This window comes from Phyllobates terribilis, unplaced genomic scaffold (genome assembly GCF_046119375.1).
Source record: "Phyllobates terribilis strain yellow unplaced genomic scaffold, ASM4611937v1 Scaffold_8__6_contigs__length_399053987, whole genome shotgun sequence".
Taxonomy (NCBI): domain Eukaryota; kingdom Metazoa; phylum Chordata; class Amphibia; order Anura; family Dendrobatidae; genus Phyllobates; species Phyllobates terribilis.
Window position 1 is genome coordinate 308871512 of NW_027362768.1, and position 18958 is coordinate 308890469.

At 43.8% G+C, this 18958-nt stretch overlaps 1 protein-coding gene across 8 annotated transcripts in view; it reads right to left on the bottom strand.

Moving 5' to 3' along the window:
• Positions 1–2461: 2461 nt before the first annotated feature.
• PHF2 (PHD finger protein 2) overlaps positions 2462–18958 on the bottom strand; it is a 239806-nt gene continuing 223309 nt past the window's right edge. For 4 of the 8 annotated variants that reach the window (XM_073644536.1, XM_073644538.1, XM_073644537.1 and 1 more), the window contains one exon: positions 2462–8025. In XM_073644536.1, the coding sequence (XP_073500637.1) occupies positions 7969–8025 (57 nt within the window). In that variant the 3' untranslated portion in view covers positions 2462–7968. Of the gene's footprint in view, positions 8026–16859; positions 17131–17768; positions 17838–18958 lie in introns of all 8 variants that reach the window. The other 4 variants (XM_073644534.1, XM_073644532.1, XM_073644533.1 and 1 more) reach the window with 2 other exon arrangements.

Genomic DNA, 18958 nt, shown 5'->3' on the forward strand with positions numbered 1-18958 from the left:
ATCAAGCAATGGAGGACCTGGAGAAATTACAAATTATAGATCACTCTGCCTGTATGGTAATCAGACCCGAGCATGCCTGATGGGCGGGTAAGGACCGACCTCTGCGCCTGGAACCCAGTCCATCAAAGGCGGAGGAACTGGGTTACCAGGAATATGGAAGAAGCTAAGGATGGTCCCCACCTGCCCATCGGACCTTCTCGGTGCGGAATACCATTTAGGGAAAGTTACAGGTGCATCTCACTAAATTATAATATCAAAAAGTTAATTTATTTCAGTTCTTCAATACAAAAAGTGAAACTCACATATTATATAGAGTCATTACACACAGAGTGATCTATTTCACGTGTTTATTTCTGTTAATGTTGATGATTATGGCTTACAGCCAATGAAAACACAAAAGTCATTATCTCAGTAAATTAGAATAATTAACAAAAAACACCAGCAAAGGCTTCCTAGGCGATTAAAAAGGTCCCTTAGTCTGTTTCAGTAGGCTCCACAATCATGGGGAAGACTGCTGACTTGACAGATGTCCAGAAGGCAGTCATTGACACACTCCACAAGGTCCCAGAGTCTGGAGGAAGAGTGGAGAGGCCACAATCCAAGCTGCTGGAGGTCTAGTGTGAGGTTTCCACAATCGGTGATGGTTTGGGGAGCCATGTCATCTGCTGGTGTAGGTCCACTGTGTTTTATCAAGACCAAAGTCAGCGCAGCCTTCTACCAGGAAATTTTAGAGCACTTCATGCTTCCCTCTGCCGACAAGCTTTTTGGAGATGGAAATGTCATTCTCCAGCAGGACTTGGCACCTGTCCACACTGCCAAAAGTACCAATACCTGGTTTACACACAACAGTATCACTGTGCTTGATTGGCAGCAAACCCGCCTGACCTTAACCCTATAGAGAATCTATTATAGAGACTCTATGGGGTATTGTCAAGAGGAAGATGAGAGACACCAGACCCAACAATGCTGTCGAGCTGAAGGCTGCTATCAAAGCCACCTGGGCTTCCATAACACCTCAGCAGTGCCACAGGCTGATCACCTCCATGCCACGCCGCATTGATGCAGTAATTGATGCAAAAGGAGCCCCGACCAAGTATTGAGGGCATTTACTGAACATACATTTCAGTAGGCCAACATTTCGGATTTTAAAAACATTTTTCAAGCTGTTGTTATAAAGTATTCTAATTTACTGAGATAATGACTTTTGTGTTTTCATTGGCTGTAAGCCATAATCATCAACATTAACAGAAATAAACACTTGAAATAGATCACTCTGTTTGTAATGACTCTATATGAGTTTCACTTTTCGTATTGAAGAATTGAAATAAATTAACTTTTTGATGATATTCTAATTTAGTGAGATCCACCTGTATGTCTATAGGATCTTAATTAAAGGGAATCTGTCACCAGGTTTTCGCATGATGTAAGCAATATGTCACTTACTGGGCTGCTTGCTACAGTTTTCTCTCTGCAGCAGATCTACTAGTTCTCTGAATGCTGAACTGGGTATAGCCCCGCCCACACCACTGATTGGCTGCTGTTTACACTGTGAATAGTCAGAAAACTGGCAATCAGTGGTGGGGGCGGGGTTATACAGAGCTCAGGAAGATGGAGGGCTATGTGGCAGCAGGTTAATCTCCTGCTGATAAAACAGTGATTTTATCATAACTACAGTAAGCAGCTCAGTAAGTGACACATCACTGGAATCGGGGTCTGTGTCTCTATATTATGGTGTTCTTAGATTAGGTGGCAAAAACCTGCTGACAGATTCCCTTTAAGTGACATGGAAGGTGGTGGCAGCATCTTTGGGGATGTCCCTAACAATAGAAATACAATGAGAAATCTTATTAATATGTCATCCCATTATATAAGAATGTCCCTTAATGTAGTTTTATTTTCTCCTGGTTTGGGGCTAAAATAAATGTCTAATACTTGAACACAGTCATGTATTGCACAAGTAACACCGAAATGACAAATTCAGCTCTTGCTCCATCTGCACAAAACTGTGATATTTGGAGGTTAAAAAATAAAATAAAAATAAATAAATAATACACAGACACATTTGTATACAAAACCTGAAATATTTTACTTCTCTTAAACTTTGATCTAAGTTGACTTAGATTTCAGTGACTTAATACAAGAGCATTTGATTTAATTTTGTAAATAAAACACTGTAATAGCCACAATAAACTTCATTAAAAATGTACATGATGCAAAAATAAAAATAACCATAAAAAAACAGCATGAAAGGGGATGGAAGAAGGGGGGGATTATATGCTAGAATATAGATGCTGAGCAAGGACAATACACAATCTTAAAGGAAGCTTTCTGCAGAACTCTGGGACCCTATTAGATGCACGTGCCTGGACCACTTTCCCTACAGGGGTGAGGGGCGCTCGTAGCAAGTCGATACTCCTTTTAGTTAATAAGGCCGCCATTGTTTCCCATAGCTGGATTATTATTTTTTCTTTTTTTTTTTTTTAATAGACAGAACATCCGGATAATGTGTATATAAACGAAGGTCATACGAAATGTACAAGTATAAAAGATTACAAACATTAATAAATTATTACATCATCACAAAACACAGAACACTTCACAAGGTGCTATTAAAATAACTGCATCATCTTCTCATAATACAAGAATTCAGACAAGGAGCTGGTATATCACTTGAAGGCCAGTCTTCAAAATAGGATTTTTTTTTTTTATTTTTTTTTTTTTTTTTTTTTTTTACATTTTTTGTCCTGTTTTTGAATTTTACGTATTTTTTTTTTTTTTTTTTTTAACATTGCTGTGTTGTTTTTTTTTATTTATTATAAGACGTCTTTTATGGCTGCACAAATTACCTTGCGGGTTTTTTTTTACTTTTCCTTTCTTGTTTCCCAGCGAAAAAAAAAATAAAATATATATATATATATAATATAAAATAAAATAGTTTATTATACTTGGTAAAGTTCTGCATAAATGCAACTGAAATTGTCTATAGAAAAAAATGGAAATCCTAAAAGTTACTGTATTTGATCTTGTAGAAAAAAAAAAGTATTTAAAAAGCCATTTACAAGCTACATTCTATGAAAAAAAAAAATGATGTAGCCAACAAAAAAAAAAAAAAAGGAAAACCTAAAAGGGTGGGATTGCCTGAGAAACAATGGTGTCTCCTTATAAGTGCCAAAGTGCAGAGGAGTCAATCCTACACTACACAATACCTGTCCCAGTCACATTGACAGTACATGACACCTTCATATGGTACTGGGAAAAATTGGGGTTTTGTGCAGCCGCAAAGTTTAATAAAAACATCTGTGTTATTGATAGAGCACCGGTTGAGTATCTGATAGGGCGTAAGAATGGCCGTGGAAGTGACAGCTAGGAAAAAAAAAAAGGCAGTTTTGTACGTAGCATCATAAAAAAGAAAAAAATATATAAAGGGAATGGCTTACGTTAAGTGCTTGCCTTACTATTGTTTCCAGCAGTTAGATGCCATTTCTGATATTTCAACTAAAATATGTAAAATGTAACCAGAAAATGTATATAAAAAAAAAAATTGCTTCCCGTTTTGTGTATACAGCGTCTATGCAGATCTATATGTCTCCAAGGCAAAAGACTACAAACATGTGGCCCAACAAGATTGCATCATTTTCTCTCCGTCCCCCTTACTTCTTGTTTGCCTTGTAAATATATGTTGCTAGAACTTGAGGACAGATGGAAGAGAGGATTACAAGTCTACGGAATCAGACTACAGAGAGATCGTTTGTAGTCTGTTACCAAGGAGACGCAGGTTTGCTTAGGAGATGTAAACTCAAAACAGTTGAATAATTTCAATTAAGACTTTTGTTTCCCGAGTCTCGCATCATTTTTGATGTACTGCGGCAATACAAAATTGAGGGGCAAACTTGGAGATAAGTCTTTAGAGGATCACCCGATACGGTGTTACCCTAGTTTAGAAATTACGGGAGGGGAGCAGGACAGATTCTCTCTTCAGGTTCTGTATTAGGCATAACAGCCTTGAAGTGTTCGTTAAAGGGGTATTCTCAAGTTAGGAAGTCATCCCCTACCCTTTGGCTGGTCTTTGGCACTCCCATAAGAATGAATATAGTTGGCAGTGCGCATGATCAACCACAGCCCCATTTCACAGGGGTTCTCGGGATTGGTCGGACCCCCACTGATTGGGCAGTTATCTCCTATCCAATGGGAGATACAGGATAACTTCCTATTAGCGAATACCCCTTGAATGATGCAAAGATTCACCCTCTTCTCTGTGTAACTAGGCGCTGCTGATCCTCACTTTTGGGAAGTTTTTTAGGGGCCAGTTTGGGGAAACTAACTAAGGGCGGCAATAAAAACTGGAATATCTGGAGGAGGGTATTTATGAAGGAGACGGGAGCAGATCATGACAACATTGTGCGAGTGTGCCGATGGTGTTGAAAGCTGAGGGATTGAAACTCACTTACGAGATGGCCACTGTTGGGCAGTTTTTGGAGGCCAGTTTGGGGAATCTGGCTAAGGGGGCGGCAATAAAAACTGGAATATCTGGAGGAGGGTATTTATGAAAAAGATAGGAGCAGATCACGACAACTTTGTGCGAGTGTGCCGATGGTGTTGAAAGCTGAGGGATTGAAACTCACTTACGAGATGGCTACTGTTGGGCAGTTTTTGGAGGCCAGTTTGGGGAGTCTGGCTAAGGGGCGGCAATAAAAACTGGAATATCTGGAGGAGGGTATTTATGAAAAAGATAGGAGCAGATCACGACAACATTGTGCGAGTGTGCCGATGGTGTTGAAAGCTGAAGGTTTGAAACTCACTTACGAGATGGCCACTGTTGGGCAGTTTTTGGAGTTGGGAGCCCGGCCTAGAGCTGGTACCATTTTTGACCAAAGTTACATAAATATACGCTATACCGATATCACTTAATAACGAAGTGCTGTATGATATGACTAGGCTGGATCTAGCAGAAACCAACAAAACTTATAAAAGTTGGTCGGATTTCATTGGTAAAAACACTAATGAATGATATCTTGATAAAAGAAAGAAAGCAATGACGAATATTTAGGAAATGTTACACTGTGGTCCCTGCTTGCAGTGCAGAAGGATAAGAAGCCATTGGGACAGACATGTTTTTTTTTCCTTCATATATCAATAGTACACGTGAAAATAAGAAACAATGTAATATAGATATCAGAGAAATCTGCTTCTTTCTCTTCCTGGACTTTCATTTTTAAAATTCTCAATTCTTCAGTAAAAACTGTCTTCAGTGAAGGCAGATTTTCCCATTAATGAGATAGGAGATGACAGTTGGTGCTTATAAACTTCTATGGAGAATTGTAACTGTAATTTGATGAGAACTTGCAGCAGAATGTCGGTGTGTTCCTCTAGCTCCTCCCATTTCCATAGAATTTTAAAAGCACCAACTGTTGTCTTCTATCTCAGTAATGGGAAAATCTGTCTTCACTGAATACACATTTTGAATATGAAATGCGAGTAAAAAAATCAGTCCAGGAGGAGAAAGAAGCAGATTTGTCTGATAAGATATCTTATAAAGATGCTTATTTTCATGTATACTATTTATTTATGAAATAAAAAAAATTAAAACGTTGGTGACTCTTTAATTCTGCCATGTAAACCTTCCAATAGATGACGATGATATATTATAATATGGAGATCATGCAATCTCCCATCATTTCATTTTATAATCAGATTAATATCCGATAATCCAACCAAATCCATACCATTATGCCTATTTTATACTCTAATAAGTGCAATCATTAACCCTGTCATTTCCCTAATTGGAATCCTTTAAAAACCCTCCAGGTTTAGTACAAGGGGGGGCGGAGCATGACACAATGAAGAGAGGATTACCTTGTCATGCTCCACCCAGTCAGACCCTGCACTGAGCGTAACACAATATCGCCCATAGAGCTCCATTAATGGACTGCATTCAGTTCCTCAGAGTTCAGCTCCGCAGGTAAACAGAAGCTCAAAATTAAAGAACAAGAAAAACATACTATGGCTTCAAAATCAAATTAGACAGCAAGTGAAAGCAAAGGGAATTTTTTTTTTTTTTTTACACATGTTTTGGGTACGAATGTTTCTTTCTGAAACTGGTGTTGCAGGAGTTCTACAGTTTCCACTTTATTTTCTTGACAAAGAACTACCCTGAAAATGGATATCCTCTGGTAGAAATGACCCAACGTTGGCAGAATTCTCCATGCTAGTCTATGTAAGAATCCCATTTACAGATGTGGCCTTACGTTACTAGAGATCAGTGGAGTTGGGGGAGAATTGTGTTACTCTGTCGGATGTTGTTCACGCTATAAGTGACTGCATTGGAAGGCATCAAATTTGTATCATTTCCTTAATGATGTTCACATCTGTATACGAACAAGATACAAGTGACCTAACATTGCCCCAAAGTTTGGTGGTTGGTTATAAATGTAATACCAGTTTGAATAAATTTATTAAAAAATATAGAAACCCTGTAAATTCCAACTTTAATGAACATCCCCTTCTTTAAAGAGGAACCATCACTTGTCATAAATACAATATTTTTTATCCGGTGAAAATGCTGCTGTTCTCCTGAATCCGGCGTTATTTTTCGTTTGCTTCTACGCCTCTCTGATCTTGAGATATGGCCTCCTCTTTCCCTTATGTAAATCTAGTCTTGTTAGCCAAGTCTTCTTGAGGACCATGCCCAGTTGGCTAAAAACACTAGATTTCTATACAGGGAAGATGAAGTCATATCTCAGGAACGGAGAGGCGCAGGAACAAAAGAAAAACATCGCCGGATTCAGGAGAACAGCAGAATTTATACCAGGTTAAAAATATATAGATTTATGGCAAGTGACAAGGACTCAAAGTCTGTAAGGTGTTAATATGTCCATAAATCTACTAAGCTGCCGATGCCCAGCACCAGCCTTTGAACCATGAATACGTCACAATCTTGGAAAAGATAATTTAGTCAATAAGTTGTTTCCTTCTTTGAGATTTTTTTTTTTCTTAAATACCAACCTAAACCCAATGATAAAGCTAAATGGATGTTCCATGATTAATAAATAGTAAAGTGGATTCTGCACCAAAGTTGAGAAACAGCGCCATTATTGTCCTGAAGGCCATGTCTGATATTGCAGCTCCTCCATATTCACATGAATAATACTGCAATACCAGACACAGCCAGAGTGGCGCTGTTGTCCCAAAATACTGGACTTAATTGAAATTTGGTCCTCATTTGACTACGTGCTGACATAACTATGGACTGGGGTCCAGGAGGTGTCGGCTTGGGGACTCATCTGAGTGTAGAACACTTAGTCTTTATAGTTTTTCTTGGATATATCAACGTGGAAAGCCAAATAGGAAAAAATGAAATTTCATGGCAGTGGGTTAATGCTTTGATAGTTGGGGCTTTGAGTCGTAGTAACTTAAGAAGTGAACGATGATGACTCTGCTCATCAAAACAAGGAGGACACTGATGACACAAAGCACGTGACACTGGGATGAGTGAAGGGTTCCTGACCGGATGCAGCCGCCGTCTTGTGTGCTGTACGTCGGTAACATGGTGGCAAGAAACAAAACCCAAGCAATGCACTGACCGGGTTCTTTCCTAAGACTGGAATGATCCTTTTTTGTTTTTTTTTCTTTTTTTTTCGTTTTCTTCTTTCCTGCAAACTAGTCACTCTCAGCAATTTGAGAAAGGACAATATTATTATCATTATTAAAAAATATTAGCAGTATTCTGTACATGTCAACTGCTGGAAGGTAAAAAGAATTACTAAAGTGGTGGTAGGAAGGTGGAGCGGGGGGAGGGGTGGGGGGTGGGTTTCCTCCTAGCACATTTTGCTGAGCGCCACTGCAGTCCTTCGAGAGTTCAAAAGTTTAGTGTCGGCTCGCGAGTCCATGAGCCGCGAGGAGAAAAGTCAAAAAGTCTTGTCTGACTTGCGTACAAACACTAAAGGAGGAGTTTTCCGTTCCGGTGGATTTTCAGGATCTTCCCAAGCCTCTGTTTAGCTGTTGCCATGCCTTTTTTTGTACGTTTACCTGCAATGATAACACAAAAAGAAAAAATCAGAGCAAGGAAGCGACCATCACGATTTACAAGCTTTAATGGCTTCCTCGGTACTGCAGTACCATCAAGGTTGCAGCATCGGAGCCTCAATCCAGAAAATGTAAGGAAATCTACAAAATGCCAACACAGAGCACTCTGTATACCGATTGGTAAGATAAGGCCCTGTGCACATTAGATGAAAATCCAGCTGAACCCACTAACAGTCTGATGTATATGGAAGACTTCCAACTTTTCTCTCACAGATGTCGAGGAAAAGTATTGGGAAAAGTTGGAAGCTGTTTTCGGAAAAGATAAGTCATTGGTGGTCACTTTCTCCTCTCTCCCCATTAAAAGCACACAAACGCTTGGTTGAGCGCCCCTTGTGTATGGTGAAGTCGGAAGGGATGGTTGTCTACTGATCGACGGCTATCTCATGGGTATGGTCAGCCATAGTTTGATCTACCACCTTCTCTTCTCACGGCTCCAGGCACATGAACTCAGTTGAGGGTTCATGTTTCCAATGGGCAGAGAAGAGAAAGCTGCTGCTAGACTCCTCCAACAGAGGCTTATCTCCCTTGAAAACAAAAGCTAAAACTACCCAATCCATATCGCCCAGAACCTCAACTGTCAGGGGAGAGTCGGTAGACCCCTCATACACATCAGAGTTGGTCCCAAAAGAAATCGGCGAGTTTGGCTAACTTTAGTCTAATGGGTATGGAAGTGTTAAAGTGTGCATGGTGATTTATAGATTGGGAACCACTGTCAGACCAAATGTCTAAAATAAAGCCCCCTGCTCAATAAATTTCATTCAGCCTTCATTTGGAAAATTATTTTTATGCATTCATTATATGCAACCTCTTTTTTAATGCACCAAAAACATTTTGATGATAGACATAACGTGATCTTCAGGGGCTCTCAGGGGGTACACAATGTCGGCGAAACAGAGCACAAGATGTGCTTCATCTTCTAATAAACTCGCACAATCGCCCCCGCCCCCCGTGTGGATCATGAGGGCCGCAGCCGCATTGGAGAACTGAGTGTTTACTTCTGAGATGCGTCCGAAGGGAACGGTGTACAGATCCTATCCATATGGAGACACAACGTGGAGCACATTAGTAAACTACACCATGACTTGTGCACTGGCCTGTGTCCAGGAGGACATCATACACACAGGACAGCCTGCCGGCATCATGTTCCCAAGAAAAAAATCTGAATACAGAAGTGCAGTAGACTATTATGGCCCCGTTGCCTAACTAAGTTTAAAGGGTACCTGTCCTCAGATTCTAAACTTCTGCCACACTGTCACCAACTAAAAAGCTTTCTGTGTCCCCATGTAATCCTAATACCTGAGAAAAGAGACTTTATACTTGTCCTATGCCACTAGCAAATCAGGGCTGAGCAGTACAGATGGGCGGCCACTAGCAAATCAGGGCTGAGCAGTACAATGGGCGGCCACTAGCAAATCAGGGCTGAGCAGTACAGATGGGCGGCCACTAGCAAATCAGGGCTGAGCAGTACAATGGGCGGCCACTAGCAAATCAGGGCTGAGCAGTACAATGGGCGGCCACTAGCAAATCAGGGCTGAGCAGTACAGATGGGCGGCCACTAGCAAATCAGGGCTGAGCAGTACAATGGGCGACCACTAGCAAATCAGGGCTGAGCAGTACAGATGGGCGGCCACTAGCAAATCAGGGCTGAGCAGTACAATGGGCGGCCACTAGCAAATCAGGGCTGAGCAGTACAGATGGGCGGCCACTAGCAAATCAGGGCTGAGCAGTACAATGGGCGGCCACTAGCAAATCAGGGCTGAGCAGTACAGATGGGCGGCCACTAGCAAATCAGGGCTGAGCAGTACAGATGGGCGGCCACTAGCAAATCAGGGCTGAGCAGTACAATGGGCGGCCACTAGCAAATCAGGGCTGAGCAGTACAGATGGGCGGCCACTAGCAAATCAGGGCTGAGCAGTACAGATGGGCGGCCACTAGCAAATCAGGGCTGAGCAGTACAATGGGCGGCCACTAGCAAATCAGGGCTGAGCAGTACAGATGGGCGGCCACTAGCAAATCAGGGCTGAGCAGTACAATGGGCGGCCACTAGCAAATCAGGGCTGAGCAGTACAGATGGGCGGCCACTAGCAAATCAGGGCTGAGCAGTACAATGGGCGGCCACTAGCAAATCAGGGCTGAGCAGTACAGATGGGCGGCCACTAGCAAATCAGGGCTGAGCAGTACAGATGGGCGGCCACTAGCAAATCAGGGCTGAGCAGTACAATGGGCGGCCACTAGCAAATCAGGGCTGAGCAGTACAGATGGGCGGCCACTAGCAAATCAGGGCTGAGCAGTACAGATGGGCGGCCACTAGCAAATCAGGGCTGAGCAGTACAATGGGCGGCCACTAGCAAATCAGGGCTGAGCAGTACAGATGGGCGGCCACTAGCAAATCAGGGCTGAGCAGTACAATGGGCGGCCACTAGCAAATCAGGGCTGAGCAGTACAGATGGGCGGCCACTAGCAAATCAGGGCTGAGCAGTACAATGGGCGGCCACTAGCAAATCAGGGCTGAGCAGTACAGATGGGCGGCCACTAGCAAATCAGGGCTGAGCAGTACAGATGGGCGGCCACTAGCAAATCAGGGCTGAGCAGTACAATGGGCGGCCACTAGCAAATCAGGGCTGAGCAGTACAGATGGGCGGCCACTAGCAAATCAGGGCTGAGCAGTACAGATGGGCGGCCACTAGCAAATCAGGGCTGAGCAGTACAATGGGCGGCCACTAGCAAATCAGGGCTGAGCAGTACAGATGGGCGGCCACTAGCAAATCAGGGCTGAGCAGTACAGATGGGCGGCCACTAGCAAATCAGGGCTGAGCAGTACAATGGGCGGCCACTAGCAAATCAGGGCTGAGCAGTACAGATGGGCGGCCACTAGCAAATCAGGGCTGAGCAGTACAGATGGGCGACCACTAGCAAATCAGGGCTGAGCAGTACAGATGGGCGACCACTAGCAAATCAGGGCTGAGCAGTACAGATGGGTGACCACTAGCAAATCAGGGCTGAGCAGTACAGATGGGCGACCACTAGCAAATCAGGGCTGAGCAGTACAGATGGGCGGCCACTAGCAAATCAGGGCTGAGCAGTACAGATGGGCGGTCACTAGCAAATCAGGGCTGAGCAGTACAGATGGGCGGCCACTAGCAAATCAGGGCTGAGCAGTACAGATGGGCGACCACTAGCAAATCAGGGCTGAGCAGTACAATGGGCGGCCACTAGCAAATCAGGGCTGAGCAGTACAGATGGGCGATCACTAGCAAATCAGGGCTGAGCAGTACAGATGGGCGGTCACTAGCAAATCAGGGCTGAGCAGTACAGATGGGCGACCACTAGCAAATCAGGGCTGAGCAGTACAGATGGGCGACCACTAGCAAATCAGGGCTGAGCAGTACAGATGGGCAGTCACTAGCAAATCAGGGCTGAGCAGTACAGATGGGCGGCCACTAGCAAATCAGGGCTGAGCAGTACAGATGGGCGGTCACTAGCAAATCAGGGCTGAGCAGTACAGATGGGCGGCCACTAGCAAATCAGGGCTGAGCAGTACAGATGGGCGACCACTAGCAAATCAGGGCTGAGCAGTACAGATGGGCGGCCACTAGCAAATCAGGGCTGAGCAGTACAGATGGGTGACCACTAGCAAATCAGGGCTGAGCAGTACAGATGGGCGATCACTAGCAAATCAGGGCTGAGCAGTACAGATGGGCGGCCACTAGCAAATCAGGGCTGAGCAGTACAGATGGGCGACTACTAGCAAATCAGGGCTGAGCAGTACAGATGGGCGATCACTAGCAAATCAGGGCTGAGCAGTACAGATGGGCGGCCACTAGCAAATCAGGGCTGAGCAGTACAGATGGGCGACTACTAGCAAATCAGGGCTGAGCAGTACAGATGGGCGATCACTAGCAAATCAGGGCTGAGCAGTACAGATGGGCGGCCACTAGCAAATCAAGGCTGAGCAGTACAGATGGGCGGCCACTAGCAAATCAGGGCTGAGCAGTACAGATGGGTGGTCACTAGCAAATCAGGGCTGGGCAGTACAGATGGGCGGTCACTAGCAAATCAGGGCTGAGCAGTCCCGATGGGCCGCCAGTAGCAAATCAGGGCTGAGCAGTACAGGGGCGGTCACTAGCAAATCAAGGCTGAGCAGTACAGATGGGCGACCACTAGCAAATCAGGGCTGAGTAGTACAGATGGGCAGTCACTAGCAAATCAGGGCTGAGTAGTCCCGATGGGTGGCCACTAGCAAATCAGGGCTGAGCAGTAGAGATGGGTGGTGACTAGCAAATCAGGGCTGAGCAGTCCCGATGGGCGGTCACTAGCAAATCAGGGCTGAGCAGTCCCGATGGGTGGTCACTAGCAAATCAGGGCTGAGCAGTACAGATGGGTGGTCACTAGAAAATCAGGGCTGACCAGTCCCGATGGGCGGTCACTAGCAAATTAGGGCTGAGCAGTACAGATGGGCGGTCACTAGCAAATCAGGGCTGAGCAGTACAGATGGGCGGTCACTAGCAAATCAGGGCTCAGCAGTCCCGATGGGCGGTCACTAGCAAATCAGGGCTGAGCAGTACAGATGGGCGGCCACTAGCAAATCAGGGCTGAGCAGTACAGATGGGCGGTCACTAGCAAATCAGGGCTCAGCAGTCCCGATGGGCGGTCACTAGCAAATCAGGGCTGAGCAGTACAGATGGGCGGTCACTAGCAAATCAGGGCTGAGCAGTCCCGATAGGTGGTCACTAGCAAATCAGGGCTGAGCAGTACAGATGGGAGGTCACTAGCAAATCAAGGCTGAGCAGTCCTGATGGGTGGTCACTAGCAAATCAGAGCTGAGCAGTACAGATGGGCGGTCACTAGCAAATCAGGGCTGAGCAGTACAGATGGGCGGTCACTAGCAAATCAGGGCTGAGCAGTCCCGATGGGCCGCCACTAGCAAATCAGGGCTGAGCAGTCCCCATGGGCGGTCACTAGAAAATCAGGGCCGAACAGTACAGATGGGCGCTCACTAGAAAATCAGGGCCGAGCAGTACAGATGGGCGATCACTAGCAAGTCAGGGCCGAGCAGTTTTTATTTTATTTAAACGAGCTGGTGTTTATTTACCCTGTCTGCCCCATACTCCAGAGCGTAACTTGCTCGTGCCTTGGCTGCCATCTCTTCTAGTAACTGAAGTGTAACTAACGATTAGCTGCTTATTTAGTCAGGCAGGGATCCATGGAGGAATGTTAAAAGCCTCCGATGAATCAAAGGCCGGGTTACTACATTACTGGGTTATGTCAAGTGGAATCGCTGTCATTTTCTACCTCCGTGTCTGACTTCATTACAAGTGTCAATGCTTTAAGATCTTCCAATCAAAGGATTCAATGTTGACATCTGTAATGACAGGACTTCTGGGAACTGCCTGTAATCAGCGGCCGATCCACGGTGCGATCAGCGTCCAGTTCAAGGACTTTCTCTGGGATTCCTGGAAGCGGTGGTAGGCTTCATACCTGGACCTCACATTTCTAATATTATTATTTGTAGGAGGATTTTCTCTAGTTCCTGTCTCATTTACCTACTCGAAGACACATACATTTTAGAGAACAGATCTTAAATTGACATGACGTAATGGGTTTAGGAAAGTGTAAGAAATGTGTAGGAGTTACAACGGCTTCTTTATAGGGGAATTTTAAAGAATCCACTAGGAACCAATAGAGCACCTAAGGCCATGTTGAGAATTTGGTCAACATTTTCCATCAGTATTTGTAAGCCAAAACCAGGAGTGGAAGAATCAGAGGAAAAGTATAATAGAAACAAGTCACCACTTCTGTATTTATCACCCACTGTTGGTTTTGGCTTACAAATACTGATGTAAAATACTGACCACATACTGAAAAAGGCCTAAAGCAAGACAGAATTTCCAAGCAAAACTTGGTTCCAGTAGTCGACCTTGGCTCCGAGTCATTCAGACTTGTACACCAGTGTTAGACCTCATTCACAGGTCAGTGATTTTTCTCTTACTAAAAAATCAGTCTGAGTTTCATCAGTATTTTTTTTTTTTAACAGAGTTTGGTCAAAGTTTCATCAGTTTTTCTCAGATGAGAAACAAAAACAAAAAAGTTAAAGTTTTTCTAAAGTTTAACTTTTCCTATCAAGCAGTCAGTAAAAAACTGATGGCATCTGAGTGCGGTCAGATTTTTTCACGACCGATTTTGATTGGACACTTGGATCAAAATTGTACACCTGTTGGACAGGTGAATGGCCTCAGTCATTGTTATAGGTATGAGTGGAGAAAAATTAACATGTGAATGAGGCCTTAATGAGAAGTGCTCACTTTGGTGGAGCGGCCTGACCTGGTGTAAAAACTCCAAAAGTTGCAAAACGGCTGAAAACTGCATAAAGTCCTTGTGTCCTTGGTTGAGGAGGTGGTGTCCATTTACTTTGCCAGGTCGCAAAGGGTTATTCCCATCTCCGGCTTCCATGGCCAAGATAAGAATACCTGCTTTTAGGACTCAGCTATTTCCCACAGAAATGAATGAGAATTATAGACAAGGCTCAGCCAGTGAGGGAACACAATGCCATATACGTTATTTAGACAGTAAAGTTTCTTTACTATTTGAAATGATACCCATTGAGGCAAGGCCAAAAGTGATATTTTTCTTGTACCCCGAGGTCCAAAATAAAACGAATAGTCAAAAGTAGACCACGACAGAGAGGGCCAGAAGACAGTGATGTCTGGTTTCATGTACTCCTGCACTGGTTAGAAGAACTTCACCATCTTATTAAACGGTGCAGGATTTTTCCTTGCTAGCAGTGCAAAGGTTAAGCTATTCAGTAGAAGGTCCTGGAGCTTTCCTACCTGGATTGTCTCAGCTGTTCAGTGTTGGCCTCTCCCCTCTGCTATATATTCTTGCATCTGGCACTTAGAGATTGCCAGTGTTAGTTCATACTGCCTGGTTCTGAAGTTGGAGGTGAAGTTTGTGGTTGGAGTAGGCATTTGCAGATTTGTTAAGGAGACTGTTGCTTGAAGTTTGTTTGTATGCACATCCTCATCCTCTCCGATTTAGTTTCTCCTTAATTTAACTCCCGTGTCCCACTCTGTTGTTTGGTGTGTGAATTTAGTATGGTTGGTATTTTCATTTATCCCGGTCTGTCTTCCCTTGTTTGTCTGGTTAGTATGTTCCTATACACTTCAGCTTCCCACTACGCTGAGTGGGGAAGGGGACAGATAAGGGTAGATATAGAAGCATAGCAAGGCATGTGAACCCAGCGTCTCCACCGTCACGAGTAATCTGGGGACAGGGATAGACAAGGGAACTCCCTAGTTCTAATGAAGTGCTTAGAGCCCATAGTCCCTACACCATCAAGACACTAATATGAGGCCTGTCCATCTGGGGACCTCCTATAATTTAAATCCACATTGGGTCTTATAAACTTTTATTCATCTGCACACAAAAACACAAAGATAAAAAAAATAAATGAATTTTAGAATCATCGATCAATCACACAAGACCAGAGAAGCAGTGCTGAGGACCTTGCCATAGATACAAATGAGAAAAATTTCATAATGAATGCTTACAGAATTTAGTTAAAGGGGTTTTCCATTTAAATCTTTAAATGCAGAAGCCCCTTACAGAATTTGCAGGAGGGTAGAGCTGGGTTTACATCAGTCGACCAGTGGTGTTGAGCAACCACCAAGCGGCAACATATTTTGCTTCACAGAATGCATACAGAATAATCAGTAATAGATCGTTCAGTGCTCATAGGCTGCCAATGTTCTCTGCAGCTTGTGTCCTGTTTACACAAAACGATGCACCGCCGAGAACAGATTACCTTTTAACCAAGCCAAAAGATCAGGTCGATCTTTTTGCTCGTTCGTCTGGTGATCGACACCTGGTTTGCACTTACAATTATTCGTAAACAAGGGCTTCTAGACAATCATGCAACACAAATGCATCTTAAGATGGTACGGCTTTGTTTCGATTGTGCTAATTTTTTTGTCCTGTTTACATGGAACGATGTGCTGCCGAGAACGATGATCTTTTAACCAAGCCAAAAGATCATTTCGATCCTTTTCCTCATTCGTCGGGTGTTCGACACCAGGTTTGCACTTACAATTATTTGGAAACAAGGGCTTCTAGGACAATCGTGCAACACAAATCCATCTTAAGATGGTAAGGCTTTGTTTCGATTGTACTAATTCTTTTTGTCCTGTTTACATGGAACGATATGCTGCCGAGAACGATGATCTTTTAACCAAGTCAAAAGCTCATTTCGATCCTTTTGCTCATTCGTCGGGTGATCGACACCCGGTTTTCACTTACGATTATCAGGAAACAAGGGTTTCTAGGACAGTCGTGCAGCATAAATGGATCTTAAGAGTGAAAACAAGTGTATATGACTGGTGCGGAGAGTAATCGATATGTCTACCCATTGATCCTTTTTGTTGGCTACTGGTACGGCTTTGTTTCGATTGTACAAATTTTTGCATCTTTCCTCAAATGAGTCTTTCTATATTGGTCCTAATGAAGGTATAGGGATATATGGAAGATTTGTGTGCGTCTATGGGACTCACAATGTAACATAGCAAAACATATATGTATCTTAGCTCCGATCGGCATAATTCTAGTTCCCAAAACGGATCATAAAACCAATTCTGCAATAACACTATGACCATTTCCAAAGGAAATCCTGGAGTAACACCAACCGATAGGACCAGGGTCACATTTGCTGTGTTTCATGCCAAGCTCATGACGGCGATACTACGGACACATTGCTCAGGTAAGTCCAGCATACACTCCACACTTAGGTTTACCTTTGGCAGCTGAGTTATTTTGTGAAGACACAGACGGTCTCCTTTGTGTGAGGAACACCCCGGGGGCCATAGGCTGAGACCCTCTGTTTACTTGGGCTACACCAAACGTGCTGACGCCAGCCGTGTACTCGTGGTCTGTTAGACTAGTGTCCAGAGATTCCAGCTTTGTGGCTTCGGGAGAACTGCTTTCCTGACAAAGATTATTTGTGTTGTTAGGTGAAAGCTTCTTTTTTGTATTCTTTTTCTTCTTGACTTTTTTTTCCTCCTTTAAGGAAGCAAATCATTATCATGAGGCTGCTTTCACATAAGGATCGAAGCGAACAGCTGAGCAGAGACGTAGAAAAGAAACATCCACAGAAGGTGATGCCAGAAAGCGTGTGGCTCCCTATTTACCGGAATGGTGGACTTCGCTTTGTTACGTTAATAGCAGTGTCTAGATTTGAGTTTGGACATTTTTTTTTTAGAGGGGGATGTGGATTTATTACTTTTTTTTATTTAAAGGGAATGTTTTAATATAGAATTTAAGGGCATATTTGCTTACCCAAGTTAAAGGTCCCTATTCACATTAGACCAACGTTAGCCGAACCCACTGATATAGTTTTGGCCAAATTTCGGTATAGATAGTTTCGGCCAACGGTCTATTGTGTATGAGGGTCCCAGACAGATGATGTCAGGGCAGATAAGAATCTTGTATGTATGATTTCGGACTGCTGATCCTTTTGCTTTCTAAAAGAAAAGCTGCCGCTAAAGATGTCTCTCTCATAGTGAGTCGGGCAAGACATCAAACGATCAGTCGAACCATCATTTGGCTGACCGCCATTTATAGTGTATAGGGGGGCTTAACATCTTATATAATACTCTTTGTGCTGCCTATCACAAATGAAGGCACACAGCACCACTTACTCTCAGAACATCGGTTGGGGCCTCAGCTTGTAAACTCGGATTCCTACTGATGGGGCCTTCTAATAAGTCCTAAAAAAAAATAAAAAAAAGCATTTATGTTGTACATGATCTGTATTGTACAACCATGTAATGTGGACCAAGTTTTGTTTTTGTAATAAATGCCACTGCTATAAAGGTACAATCTGACACTCTGACATCCTCTCTAGTGTGCATATACAACTAAATACAATGGTGGAGTGGGGAGCGCCGGCTCCCTGCTCCACTGTGCCATCTGAGGCTTGGCGCAGGAGGCGGGATGACATAACTAGTTTTTAGTGTTGAAGGCAGACACAAGCCCACCAAGTTCAAGCCATAACTACACCGTGCCTCCTACGCTGGGACACCCACAGCCCATAGCGGAGAGCTTCTCCGCTCCTTCTGGGCACGGAGGTAGGGGAAAAGTTCTTTTTATTTGGCATTGAGGTGGAGAAGCATCATCCAGTAGAAGAACTGATCACTCTGGTGCATTATAATTGTCTGTCGGGGGGGTGGGAATTATGTTTGGGCATCATATTCTCTTGGGAGAACACTGGGAAGGTTATTATGCCGTCTGGGGGGACTGTAGGGACATTATACTGTGTTGGGGGGGTATCATTTGAGAAGGCACTGTTGGACGCACTGTGGAGATCTTAAAGTGTCTGGGGGGCATGGTACGTTAATCAATGTGTGGGTGGGCACTGTGGGGGCTCTATACTGTGTAAATGAGGCACGACAGATAATATACATGTGGCAGCTGGACCATACTGTGCATAGGGGCGTCGTAGGGGAAATCATACTGCATGGGGGCCTTAAAAGTGCTATTAAGGTTGGAGGGAACAGTAAGGGGCTTAACTATTTCTGCTTGGGCACACAAAAATTATTGGGTGGAGTTAGGGGGTTAAATAATTCGCCAAGGTGCTCTGCACTTGCCCCAAAAAGTGTCCCTCATTCTGTCCTTCAGCATTGGAAGGAACGTTCATGCTGCTGCTAAGTTGTCATGTAGTCCCCGCTTATGATAAAAACTGCAAAATAATTATGCTAAAATTTATATCCGCTACTAGAGAATTACAACGCAAGTATGATATTTTTGAAATATATATAAATCTAGTCCCCATCACCTTTAACTTTACCTGTTCTGGCCAAAGAAATGATCGCCTATGAGTGGTCAGACT